We start from the raw sequence: 13,372 nt of genomic DNA on the forward strand, positions 1-13,372 counted from the left end.
CTAGGAATAAAAATTCCTAGAATGTGTGTGGCGTCTTCTGCTGAGCTCCCCCTTGTGCATTTAGCTCCCCTTGTCTGTTTTCCCCTAATCCCCTGCACCTTTATTGGAACTCTCACATACTGCCTGTGCTCTGGTTAATCGTTTGTATGTCTCATTACCACTGGGGCCTAGTATGGAAATAGAACCTGTAAAGTAGTACCGTTTGCTCTCAGTTGCCATATTTAAGTCTCAGATGTCACATATGTTTGAAATTGCATACAAATTCAGTTGATATTGAATGTTGTCTTTCTTGGTAGAGTTTCCAGGATGGCTTCTGCATCAACTTCTAAATATAATTCACACTCCTTGGAGAATGAGTCTATTAAGAGGGTAAGTTGAATTTTCAGATTTATCTGTCTCTTTCCTTGCATTTATTTTGATATTTGAATATTAGGTCATTTTGGGCTGGTCTATTGAATTAGGAATTTTATTATTCATTCACATATAAATACATTTATACATGTGGTTTCTTTATTGTCTCACCTTGTTCCAGAAAAGCTTTTTTTTTTTTTTTTTTTTTGAGACAGAGTCTCGCTCTGTAGCCCAGGTTGGAGTGCAGTGGCGTGATCTCAGCTCACTGCAACCTCTGCCTCCCAGATTCAAGTGATTCTCCTGCCTCAGCCTCCTGAGTAGCTGGGATTACAGGCGCGTGCTACCACACCCGGCTAATTTTTGTATTTTTAGTAGAGACGGGGTTTCACCATGTTGGCCAGGCTGGTCTTGAACTCCTGACCTCAGGTGATCCACTTGCCTCGGCCTACCAAAGTGCTGGGATTTACTGGCGTGAGCTACCACGCCCAGCCCAGAAAAGCTTTTAGATAGAATACCTTATATGTGTTAAGTGAGTTTTACATTTGTAAATCCTTTCACATAACTTCATTTTTGAAAACCTCTGTCTCGTGAAATTACTGCTAGACCTTATGTTTAAGGTACTAGGCAATCCTCCACCCGGAAAGGTTGCTGAAGGACATACTGGAAGGCTAAGGCCTGCTGAGCAGGCTGCTATGCCTTCCTAAATATTGGCATTATTTTCTAATTATGATAAAATTGTTGCATAACCAAAACAAATACGACTTTAACAGAAAATGGTTCAAGGTATCCAGAGGGAGATTGTGTAATTAGAGGGAGATTTTGGAATGTGCATTCAAAGGAAGGGATTAATTTAAAATAAGCTTTATTCATGGCCCTTTAAGGCCCTAAGATTATCCACCAGAAAGGCTAATTTATACTCCCACCAGGTGGATAGAGATGCCTGAGCAATCAGAAGGGAGCAAAAGGTGGTCTTTTCATTTATATTTCTTGATTACTAATGAGGTTAACCTTTTTTAAAAAAGTGTGTTTATGGTCAGGTGAGGTGGCTCATGCTTGTAATCCTAGCACTTTAGGAGGCCAAGGTGGGAGGATCACTTGAGCTCAGGAGTTCGAGACCGGCCTAGGCAACATAGTGAAACCCTGTCTCTACCAAAGATACAAAAACTTAGCCGGATGTGGTGGCGTGCGCCCATAGTTCCAGCTACTCAGGAGGCTGAGGTGGGAGATTGTTTGAGCCTGGGAGGCAGAGGTTGCAGTGAGCCGAGATCTCACCACTGCACTCCAGCCTGGGCGACAGAGTGAGATCCTGTCTCAAAATAAATAAGTAAATAAAAGTGTGTTTGTCATTAGTTTGCATTTCTTTTGTGAAGTGATTGTTCATGTCCTTTATTTGGCTTTTGGGGGTTTTGAGGGGAGTTCTTATTGATTATGTGTTCCGTGTGTGTGTGTGTATAATTTTTTTTTGAGACAGAGTCTAACTCTGTCCCTTAGGCTGGAGTGCAGTGGCGCAATCCTGGCTCACTGCAACCTCTGCCTCCTGGGTTCAAGTGATTCTCGTGCCTCAGCCTCCCGAGTAGCTGGGATTATAGGTGTGCACCATCACACCTGGCTAATTTTTGTATTTTTAGTAGAGTTGGGGTTTCACCATGTTGGCCATGCTGGTCTTGAACTCCTGGCCTCAAGCTATCCACCTGCCTTAGCCTCCCAAAGTGCTGGGATTACAGGCATGGACCACCACACCTGGCTTGTTCCTTATATTTTGATAATCAGCTCTATAATATGTTACAAGTCTTCTTCCTGGTTTATTGTTGGCCTTTTAATTGTATTTATGGTATTTTGATTTTGAAATACTGAAGTTTAAAGTTTTTATGTGATCACATATATCAATCTATATTTTCTGTTTTGGGTGCCTACAAGGACCATCCTCATCTCCAAGATTATATGTTTTTATTGTATTTAAGTATTTTTATGGTACAAGAATCAGTTCTAAACACAGGAGTAATTTCAAGAATGTAACTATAAATCCTTTGTGTAATGCTGCTCTGATATAATGTATAGCCTATGTTAATCCCATGTTATCCTGTTTTAATCAGACATTCACTTCCCTTATTTTGTGGTTGGCCTAGAACTGTGGTATTTAAAAGGTATACTGAGTATTGCATTTGCTTGTTATGCCTGTTTTTAGTTAGTGAGAGGGAGTGTTAAAGGACGATAATTTCTTTCCTCTCCTACAATTTATATAAGGTGTGTGGTTTTGCGTCTCATTGAGGAAGGCATTCCCGGCTGAGAACAGTTTGTCTTGCCCAGCTGGTTAAAATGTTTAGCTTGCAAGTACTAGAAAATTTTTTAAATTGGCTAGGAATTTTCATTCTGCCTCTGAATAAAAAAAAAAAAAACATTAAAAATTCAGCATAACACCCCTCTTTGACAGCTTATATCTCACCTAAATATACAATTCACATTTCTCTTGTTTCATAATAATTCTCCCCATTTGCATAGCCTCTGATAATTCATAGACGTGTGCACAGTAGCTCACACCTGTAATCCCAGCACTTGGAAGGCCAAGGCAGGCAGATCACTTGAGGCCAGGAGTTCAAGACCAGCCTGCTAACATGGTGAAACCCCATCTCTACTCAAAATGCAAAAATTAGCTGGGCGTGGTGGCACACACCTGTAGTCCCAGCTACTCAGGAGACCGAGGCATGAGAATCTCTTGAACCTGGGAGCTGGGAGGCAGACGTTGCAGTAAGCCAAGATCGCACCACTGTTGCCTGGCAACAGAGCAAGACTGTCTCAAAAAATAAAAGTGTGCTTGTATATATATTTTTTCACTTAATACTCACAAAACTGCTCTGACGGAAGCATGAGTAACCTCACTTATGAAATGATTGCAGTGTGATTTTGGACAACAAATAGAAAAAAATGAAATATTACTGAAAAAAACTTTTTGCCCAAACAGATGTTAGTGATGTGCCTCAAATGTCATCAGACTAGCACCTGCAACACATCTTTGTATTAATCCACTAGAGCAGCTGAAGAACCTGAAAGACAATGGGTATCTATGGCAAATTAGGCTCTGCGAACTCGCCTGCAGGTTGTAGTGGTTAATAATACTGTGCCCGCCTAGCAGAGCTGTGGAAGTGATTGAATGAGGCACACGCTTGGGAATACCTCTAAAGCCAGGAAGCCTAGAGAAATAGTAAAGTGATGTGAAGAATTTGTACAAATGGCTCCTAAGACTTTTGCCAGCTCAAAAGTTCTCTGACAGACCACTCTTTCCTCTTATCTAGGACAGGGATCTTAGTAAATGTGAGGAAGTAAAAAGAGAGGACGGGTCTTAGTGAAATAGGAAACGCAATAGGTAATCACAATGATTTTCGGGCATTGTAATAGGATTCTGGCTAATGGCTGTACTGTTGTTCAGTTAAGCCTCTATGGAATTGAAGTTTTCCTTCCTACTCTTCCCAAAAGATGGCCGAATATGAAAAAAAGAAAGCTGCTACAGTGTATGTGTATCTATAGAACACACTTAATATTTACTTTTTATCACTTTCCCGAAAGCTGTTAACTTTAAAGTGCTTGGAAATGTAGTTTAAAAATTAATATTATTGAAAAGTATGCTAGCATTATTTAATACTAGAAGTTGACACATCTAATTAATGTTGGTGCTAGATTGTATTTTTTTGTTTGAATTTTTGTGCCAGTTTTCCCAAATGCTAAATCTCTAATGCTTTTTCTTTAAAAAAAATATTTCTAGTGGCTTGTATTCCTAGTTGCTTAAAAACAGTGTGTAAATGTAACGTCATTACTTCTGATGCGTCTGTTTTGTTTTTAGACGTCTCGAGATGGAGTCAATCGGGATCTCACTGAGGCTGTTCCTCGACTTCCAGGAGAAACACTAATCACTGGTAAGGACCTGCTGACATTAAGATTTGCATAACTTGAGGAGAAGTCTGGCAGGATCAGGTGGCTTCAGTGCCGCTTACTCTTTAGCAGTCAGGCTTAGACAAATAGGCTACCTTTGTTTAGAAGCGTTAACACAGAACTCTCTGCATCCCTTTCTTGATTAAAGAGTTCTTTCAAGAGCTTCATGCTCACAAGGGTAGTGATATTCTTGTGTCTGTGCCAAAGACTGAGAATGATTTAGGGGAAAAAAATGTGGATTATCTCTTGAAAGTCTCTCATTGGAGCCATAAGCTCTCATGGTTTAAGGTTTTAAGAGCAAAATGATTTCCAGTCAATGATGCATGCTTTAAAATGATAAACTTAAAGGCTTGAAGGCTTAAGTATTCTCCTCTTTGAAATACAGGAGAACATATTGCTTTAAAATATCTTTTATTTGTCAGAAAATGGAAGTTAGTATTTAGGTAATATTTTGATGTTATTTTTCATGATAAACATATACTAAAAGGAAGGGATCAACTTTGGAAGGGCTAGATCATTATGGCTTAAGAATATAGAAGCATCTGACAGCTTCTAAGCCAAGTGCTAATGTTCTGGGCAAATTTTATATGTGGATTAACACCCTCCTTTCAGACTTCAATGTATTTGAAGCAGATGTGATTACCATTGTTCCAGGGAACATTTTGATTAATTAAGATCTGGGTTGTTTAGCTTAAATGGCTAAAACCTGGTGCTAATTAGATGGCGGTCCTAAGCGAGGTACCTTTGGGAATTAGCCATACACCATGAGAAATTCTGTTCTGAGTCCACAAACTTGCACACATTCTAGTCTTGAAATGGAGACCAGTGGGATGTGTTCATCCCGATTTCTGGATAAGAGCAAAGAAGATATTTCACTTTTGATCATCTTCACATATGAAGTTTTGGTGGTAGGTATCAGCACCTGAACCTTAACCCAGGTGGTAACTAATGGAACTAGCATAAAGTAGCTTTACTGAGTATTTTTTATTTAGAACTTGAGGAGAAAGGGATTTCAAAATCATTATAAGTCATTAACACATTCAAGGACATCCCTGAAAGATAAGAGAGGCATATTTCTATTATAATTAATTATTCTGATTTAGCTTCTCCTTATGTTTATTCTACCAAAGATGTACTATTCTTTCGGCCACCTGTTTTATATCACTTCAGTGTTTGAAATGAACCTAGCCAAACTCTATTCTAGACTATTAAAAAGAGAAAGAGGTTTGGTGCGGTGGCTCACACCTGTAATCCTAGCACTTTGAGAGGCCGAAGTAGGAGGATCACTTGAGGCCAGGAATTGGAGACCAGCCTGGGCAACACAGCAAAACCTCATCTTTACTAAAAATTAAAAAACGAGCTGGGTGCAGTGGCGCATACCCATAGTCCCAGCTACTCAGGAGGCTGAGGTGGGAGGATTGCTTGAGTCTGAGAGGTTGAGGCTGCAGTGAGCCATGATCGTGCCACTGAACTTCAGCTTGGGCAATAGAGCAAGACCCTATCTCAAAAAAAAAAAAAAAAAAAAAAAGACAGAATAACATGTAAAGATTTCTACTGCTGACATTTATTTATTAAAAACCTGATTATGTTTCTGTGGTTAGAGATTGGTAGCCTCATCTCTCAGTCTAGTGGTTAGTCCGTGAGACTGTCCCAGGTGAGTTGCCGTCCTCTGGCTGAAGTAGCTCAAATAGTTACCTTTACAACCACCTTAGGGTAGCAGCAGCAGGATTCTCATTCACTTCTATTGTCACCTTGCCCCAGGTAGTGACAGCATTGTGGGAAAGCTCAGGGAAGCACTGTTAGTGCCTGGAGGTGGTGTGGCCCCACTAGTTCTCCCACTGCCCCAACTCAACCCAGCACGGTAATGTAGAAACGTTGCCAGTGCTTGCTTTCAGCCTTTTCAGTAATTTTTAAAATTGTAGTTATTCTTAGCTGAATAGTTTATATTAAATTAGTGCCATTTGTTGTGTATCTTGGTATCTATTTCCATTATTTTAGGGTACTTTTTTTATCTTAATAGACAAAGAAGTTATTTACATATGTCCTTTCAATGGCCCCATTAAGGGAAGAGTTTACATCACAAATTATCGTCTTTATTTAAGAAGTTTGGAAACGGTAAGTAGAATATAAGACCATAAAGATGACCCTAACTGTTAAAGATAATGCTAAATTGTTTCTCTTCTACTTTGCAAGATTGACTGTGGGTCAAATTAACATGGGGTATATTTGCTTCTCAATTCTAAATTGTTTGCTTATGCAAAACTCATTTAACACTAACACTTGTATATGTAAGGAACAGGGTCAATTAAAAAAAGTCTTATCCCTCACAATGGTTGGGGAGGGGTTAGTTATTGTAACCTTTTGCTGGTTTGGAGAAGTTAGGTGTAGAACAGTGGTTCTTTGCCAGAAGCACATATGAAACCCACTTGTGGAGCTTAACAACACAGTATCCATAAAAGTTAAAAATAAAAAAATACAGATGTCCTCGATAGACTGCATCAGAATATCCAGGCCTGTGGTCCTGGCACAGTTATATTTTCTAAAATATCACGGAGGAAGATACAGATGTGAATTTCTGGGTAAAGCCCACCATTCTAGAACTTTTCCGAGTGTTCAATGATAAAGCACCAGGTAGCAGTGTAGAACTAGGATGACTATGGTATGGCTTACTGCCACTCTACCTTGTCAGTGCCTGACCATGAAAGGTTTGTCACAGCATTTTGAGGAATGTTCCATCACTAGGACAATAACATGGAAAAGAAATGCCCCAGAAAGGGAAGAGAGAGTGAGTAGCTGCTGTGGCTGTCACCGAAGGACTTCCAGTGGATGTGGTGGGTTGTCATTGCCCAGGTCAGCCTGAAGGGGAGGTATATTTTGATAGGATGTGAATGGGGAAGAGGTCCAGGGTTCACAGAGAGTAGCCCATCAGCAGCTTCTACACAGGTGACCTTGAGGCTGTCGGGGAAATGTAGCTTTTGTTTTATTGCTTTTACCCCACCATTTTTTAGGACAGTTCTAATCTAGATTAGTTTGTATCTTTTAATCTTTTTTTCTTTTATGGTGTTCATTATTATGTCTGAATTCTGAAAAAATGCTGTTTATTATCCCCATTGCCTTAGCTGTGGGAGCCCACTTTTATAGCTGCCCCAACTTCTGGAATCTCCTCTAGCACAGTGCTTGTAGGGACATGTACATGGATCAGGCCACAGGGCATTTTATTTATGTGACTCTATTCAAACTTTTAAGTAAGAGTTTAGATGACTGAATGTTTTAGCTTTCCAGAATGGGAAAGAAGATTCTGAAAATTAGCAACAGCAAGCTGGATGTTCACCCTTGGCAACAATTGGCAAAAATTCTACAAATAATCATTTTAAACAGATGATTCTTAAGTACTTAGAAAAGAAACCAACCATTGGGAGTGTTATTGACACATTGTCTTGATGGAACCAAGGCCATATGACAGACCCTGGTAAAGACACCTGGGCCGAATGGTGGCAGTACACTTAGGTGGAGTTACAGCCTGTGGATTTCAGGCTTAATGCTAGGAAGGGTGATCGCTAACATCTTGCTGTGTGGGGCCCTTCCTTTCCAGCATTTCTGATGCAATGCAGAGGAGCACATAGAAAACATGCATTTCCAATGTGTGAAAAACCCCATACTAGCCAATATGTGCTAGGTGATGGGATCAGGGTTTGAAATGATCTTAACTGGGTAGGATATTGGAGCAAAACTAATAATATAAAATTGATATAGATAACAATTACTCATTTGTTATCAGTAAAGGATAGGAGGTCTGTCTTAACGGATCCAAGCTTACTTGAACCAGTAATTGGATATGACTGATTAAAAAGTTAATATTCCCCTAGGCGGAGTTAACAGAAGTATAACATAATTGCCAGACAAAATGTAACAATAGCCCCATCTGAAGTGTTGTGTTCAAAGCCAGATGCCAAGTTTTAAGAGGGACATTAACAAACTGAAGAGAGTTCAGACACAGATAACCAGGTTAGTGAAGGGACTGCAGTTTGAGCAGTGATCAAAATAAATGCTGATCTTGTCTGAAGAAAAGATGACTAAAAAGGGACATGATGGACCCATCTTTGAATATTTGAAGCGCCTTTCTGTGGCTCAGGGATTCGATTTATTCTGTATAGCTCCCAAGGGTCAAATTAGGATAGATTGAAAGATTTTATGCTAATATATGTGAGAATTATCAAAAGTTGCAATTAAACACTATGGTCCCTTTTGCTGCTTGTACTCTTGGCTTTTTGACTCACCCTGTGTACCCAGTTCCACCTTATGCTGTCACTGATGATGAACTGGGGAAGTTATTCAAACTGATGATATGACAAGGTTGTGTATGTAGTGTGACCTCAACTACGAAAAACAAAAATTATCTGTAGAAAAGAGGCTGGAAAGAAATACACCAAAGGTTTAAGTATTTGGGCTGTCTGAAGAAAGGGATTATGCATGTCTTGTCTTCTTCCTTTCACTTGTCAATATTTTTCAAAAACCCAGAATGAACATGTGTTACTTTTACAATTGGGAGAATTCTCAGCAAGTTTTATTTTTGTTTGTATATGATGCCCTAGAGGATGGAGTTAGTGCTGAGTGGGTGAATAAAATGCCTGTCTGACACTGACTACTAACTTATTTCTTCTTTCACTAAGTTTTACATAAACATTTTAAGCAATTGGCCACAACATTTAGTCCAAGTATAAAAGCAAGCAGCTGACAGCAGAAAACATCATATAAAGAATGCCATTTAAATGGTTATACAGGAGTCTAAAAACATAGTCATCATAGTGTTTCTTCAATTAAAGTCCTAAACAAGAGCATTAATTGTGGATTCTGCTGCAAACTGAAAAAAATTTTGTTGCATGTTTGACAAAAAGCTGTCATCTCACTGGCATTTTGAAGTGGACACCTGTTTGTTTCAGGTATGTAAACACTGCAATAGGAGTGATGAGCAGATGTGTGTGGTCTGATTCTGGAGTCAGCTCTGCTATTTTGTAAGGAGTCAAGGGCAGATTCCCTGCCTCCTGTTGCCCAGAGAAGTAGAGGAACAGTGTCCATGTCCTGAGATTGCCACAGTGGCCTGCTTCTACCTAGCCCTCCTTGCCTGGTCTGCCCCCGCATTCTGGCCCATGCCCCGTCTCCAGCGTGTTCATCCTTAGAGTGAGGCCAACCAGCTTGCTTCTCAGTTCCAAAACTATCATCGGTTCCCTGTTGCCCACAGAGTGAAATCCATTCTCTTGGTATGGCATAAAAGTCCTTCTGACTTCTCCAACCTTGACTTACATCACTTCTTCCCAAGTGCACTGTTCTTAAACTACGCAGAGCCTTTCCTTCTCCCATCATGCATGTGCCATTCTCACGGAACCTGGATGCCCTTTCTCCACCCCTTTCAGAAGCTGCTATTCATCCTTCAGAACCCACCTCAAGAGCCACACCCTCTCTGGAGTCTTCCCCAGCTTCTCTTGAAGGAATCGTTCCTTCTTTGTGTCCCTGCAGCCTTTTCTTCATGCCTCTGTGTTAATACATTGCTATGAAACCTTCCCTGGCCCTTTAGCTAAACTTTTAATACGTCTTTTCGGTGTTTAATTTTTCTCTTGAGTGCTTGTCACTGTCTCCTATGTTATATATTTCACTGATTCATCTTGTTTGTTGTCTCTCTAAGGACAAGGATGCTTGTCTGTCTATTCACTGATGTTCTTTCAGTTCTTGGGAAGGAGTCTGGCACATTGAAGATGCTAAGTCAGTGTGTGTTGAATGAATGGATTCTGTCATATTTATTTGCTGCTATGTCTGTGGTCTTATCAAATGCTGAGTCCGTTTGGTCCTTCATGCCTAGCTAGTACAGTGTCCTGGTAGACAGTAATACACAGTAAAAGTGTATTGAGTGAACTTGGGAGGAAATGGGCTCCTGAGTTGTTAATGCTGCTCAGAGGGCAAAGGTCTAGTCACTGTGGTTTGACCACAGTATGGCTCCTGCTACATTGTGGCATCTTGAAATACTAACATTGCTTCTGGATTTGAGAAATCCCATAGCCACCTTTTGGCCTTGAGAGTACTAAGGAATTTGGCTTTGGGTTAATGTTGTGACTATAGTAGGGCCTGTTGTAGGTAGGTGATACCCTGTAATCTGGTAGACTACCATGAGTAAGACTGCTTTCAGGATTCCTTCCAGGAGCACTTTGTGTTTAGGTGCTCTAGTGCATGAGAAAGATACCTTAACCCTCATTCATTCAGGCATTCATGTCTTCATTCCAGAAACATTCACTGAGCACCATGGTGAATTTAATACTGTGCAAGGTGCATAATACTATACCTTGAGGCCTGCACAGCCTCATAGGATATAGAGTTGAGTAATTGTGGTATAATATGACAAAGCCTACAGTGGTATGCATAGTGCTGTGAGAAGGAAGAAGACATACAAGGGAGAAGACGATTATGCCAGTGTAGCAAGTCATAGAATGCTTTCTAGAGGAGATGATACTTGAACCAACTCTTGACGAATGGTAACAGTTTTCTGGACAGGAAGGAAAAAGGAGCATATCAGGTAGAGAGTTTCCATATCTATATGGTACTTTTCTGTATCGCATGTATAACAATATGGAAAAGCACCATTTGTTATGAAGATGGTTGAATGATCGGTTGGAGCTCGAACATTGGGGGTTGATGGAGTCGTGGGGAACAGAAGAGGATGAGGCTGGAAGAAGAGCCAGCAGCCTTAAGAGTCTCATAAGTCACAGTTAAGCAGTATGCAAGTTACACAGACAATGACATATCCAATGTGATTTCAGGAAGAGAACTCTGGCTGCAGTGTGTGTGATGGGTTAGGGGCGGGAGAGACTGAAGTCAGGAAGCCCAACTAGGAAGTTATTTTAGTTTTCCAGGTAAGTGATAAGGGCCTTAATACAGTCATAGTGCAGATAGAAAAGAGGGGACAGCCATGAGAGATTTTGGAGGGCTTGAGTGGCCATTTGGAGGATGGAGTTGAACAAACTTTCACTTGAAAGATAGGAGCTGCTCCCATTCATCTGAATTGACATTATATTATAGGAGAAGGAATATGTTATAGATAAGCCCAATGGGGAAATTAGTCTGAAGGCATGGACTTACAACTCTACAACTACCACGTGGAAATGGCTCAGAAGCAGTTGGAAACCTGACTCTGAAGCTTCTGAAGTCATTAGCATATTGGTAGCACTAAAGACCACAGACATTCATGAGCTGGGAAGAGTATGTAACATAAGAAGATACGGGCTAAGGAGAGGACCCCGGGGGACATGGACACTTTTCCATGGTGCGGAGAGCGAGACGAGCCAGTGGAGACAACCAAGTAGCAGCAGCCAAAGCAGTAGAAAATCTTTGGATAAAGGGCTGTGATGGAAGTCAGTAGGAGAGAGAATCTCGAGAAGGAAGGGAGCGGCATGGTGTGAAATGTTGCCAGTTTTCAGTAAGATAAAGAATGAAAAGAGGCCATGGAGTGTGTGGCCAGGAGGAGGCTCACAGGAGCCCCAGTGAGAACAGATTCCATGGAGATGTGAGTCCCTGGGTCTTTCTCGCAGTCCTCTTCCATCTTGCTCTCTCTGTAAAGATTCTGCAGCTTCCAGGCCTCAGCAAGCTGCTCTGCATTTATTCTTCTCCCCGTGGCTTTAAACTACCCCCTTGCCTTTAGTCACTTCCATGCACATGAAATTGTGTAGTAACAAAGCTCCTTAGATTTTACCCAGCCTTTTTCCGTTGACTCTTTCATCTGAGCATGACAACAGCTGACAGATAAGCAAAGCAGATGCTACCCTGGCCATGTTTTTTCCCCTAGTGCTACCTCTCTTTTGAGCCCCTGTTTCTCATTCCTTACTGCCTGCTGGAGATCCCTTGAATTTTCACCTGGCATCCCAGACTCATGGTCAAGCTGAAATTGTTCAAATCAATTTTCTCCCTCCCCCCAGTTCCTTCTTTTGGTGTTCTTGTTTCTCTTAATGGTGCCATTTTCTTCTCATCACCCTGGAGTCTCCTCTGTCTACCCATCCCCGCTTCTCTGTAGACTTCATCACATTTGCCTCATCCTTTCTAGTCATGTTGCCCTACCCTCATCCCCGGTGTCTGTCTCCTAGGCCCTGGCAGTCTCCTTCAGCTAGGCCTCCCTGACTTCAGCGTCTCTCCCTTCTATTTTATCTGCTCCCTAAGACATACCTGCAATCTTCTCATTCCCTTACTCAGAAACTCTCCTTTCCTACCTTATCGCACATTCCCTAGCCAGGTGTTCACGGTCCTCACCACTCTGCTGCCATCTTATCTTCCCAGCATTGCTCTTTCCCCGCTCCCTTGTGTATACACCCCGTGCTTTGGCTCCCATAAGCAACTTGGTCTTCCTAAACAAGCCCTCTGCCTCCTCACCTGTGGACTTCTCGTGCAGCCGTTTTGTCCCCCTAGAACATACATTCATCCCCACCCCATCTCTGCCATTTGTCCGCCACTCCTCTTAAAAATCGTTCCGAAGTATTTACTATAAAAAGCTTATGAAAAATAACATAGATGTCTGTGGGTCCACCACCCAGCTGAAGGAATCCCATCCTTTCCTCCCTCTTCACAGCAGAGGTAATCACCATCCAAAAGTTGGTATTTCTCACTCCTGGTCATTTCACACATCCCTTTTTAAAATAGAATGGAATATAGGAAATGTGCAGGAAGCTAAAGGAATGGGGGCTTTTAAGACTTCCAGTTGAGCAGATCATAACCCTTGGTGAGTATGATTTGGCTCTAGGTTCAGGACTGCTGGCAGGGTGAGAAACATGTTGGATATAGAGTTTTCATTTTCTGAAGACAAGTCAGAAACAGCACATTCTTCCTGGATTAAATTCAAGGACAAATTTGTTGTTTGGCTTTTCTCTAAAAGATAGTGATACAGTGATTCAATTCTTCAGGCAGTATATTATCCAAAGATTCTTGAATCCTTTTCAATTTGATGGCTCTTTTGTTGATTCTCTATAAAGATGGAGCATACAGTGTTAACTTTTAGTTGGTAAAGGTGCTTCTGTGAAGAACTATATAATGTGGCCTACTTTGTTTTTCTGATGAGTTGCCAGTG

The 13,372-nt window shown here is 41.1% G+C and overlaps 1 protein-coding gene across 1 annotated transcript in view; it reads left to right on the forward strand.

The window, feature by feature from the left end:
* Window positions 1-296: 296 nt before the first annotated feature.
* The window catches only part of MTM1 (myotubularin 1), a gene marked incomplete at its 5' end in the record, with an annotated part of 80,978 nt that continues 67,902 nt past the window's right edge, over window positions 297-13,372 (forward strand). The window contains 3 exon segments of the mRNA NM_001133953.1: window positions 297-369; window positions 4,187-4,259; window positions 6,296-6,390. Of these exon segments, the coding sequence (NP_001127425.1) occupies window positions 307-369; window positions 4,187-4,259; window positions 6,296-6,390 (231 nt within the window).

The sequence above is a fragment of the Pongo abelii genome, chromosome X (genome assembly GCF_028885655.2).
Source record: "Pongo abelii isolate AG06213 chromosome X, NHGRI_mPonAbe1-v2.0_pri, whole genome shotgun sequence".
Lineage (NCBI taxonomy): Eukaryota > Metazoa > Chordata > Mammalia > Primates > Hominidae > Pongo > Pongo abelii.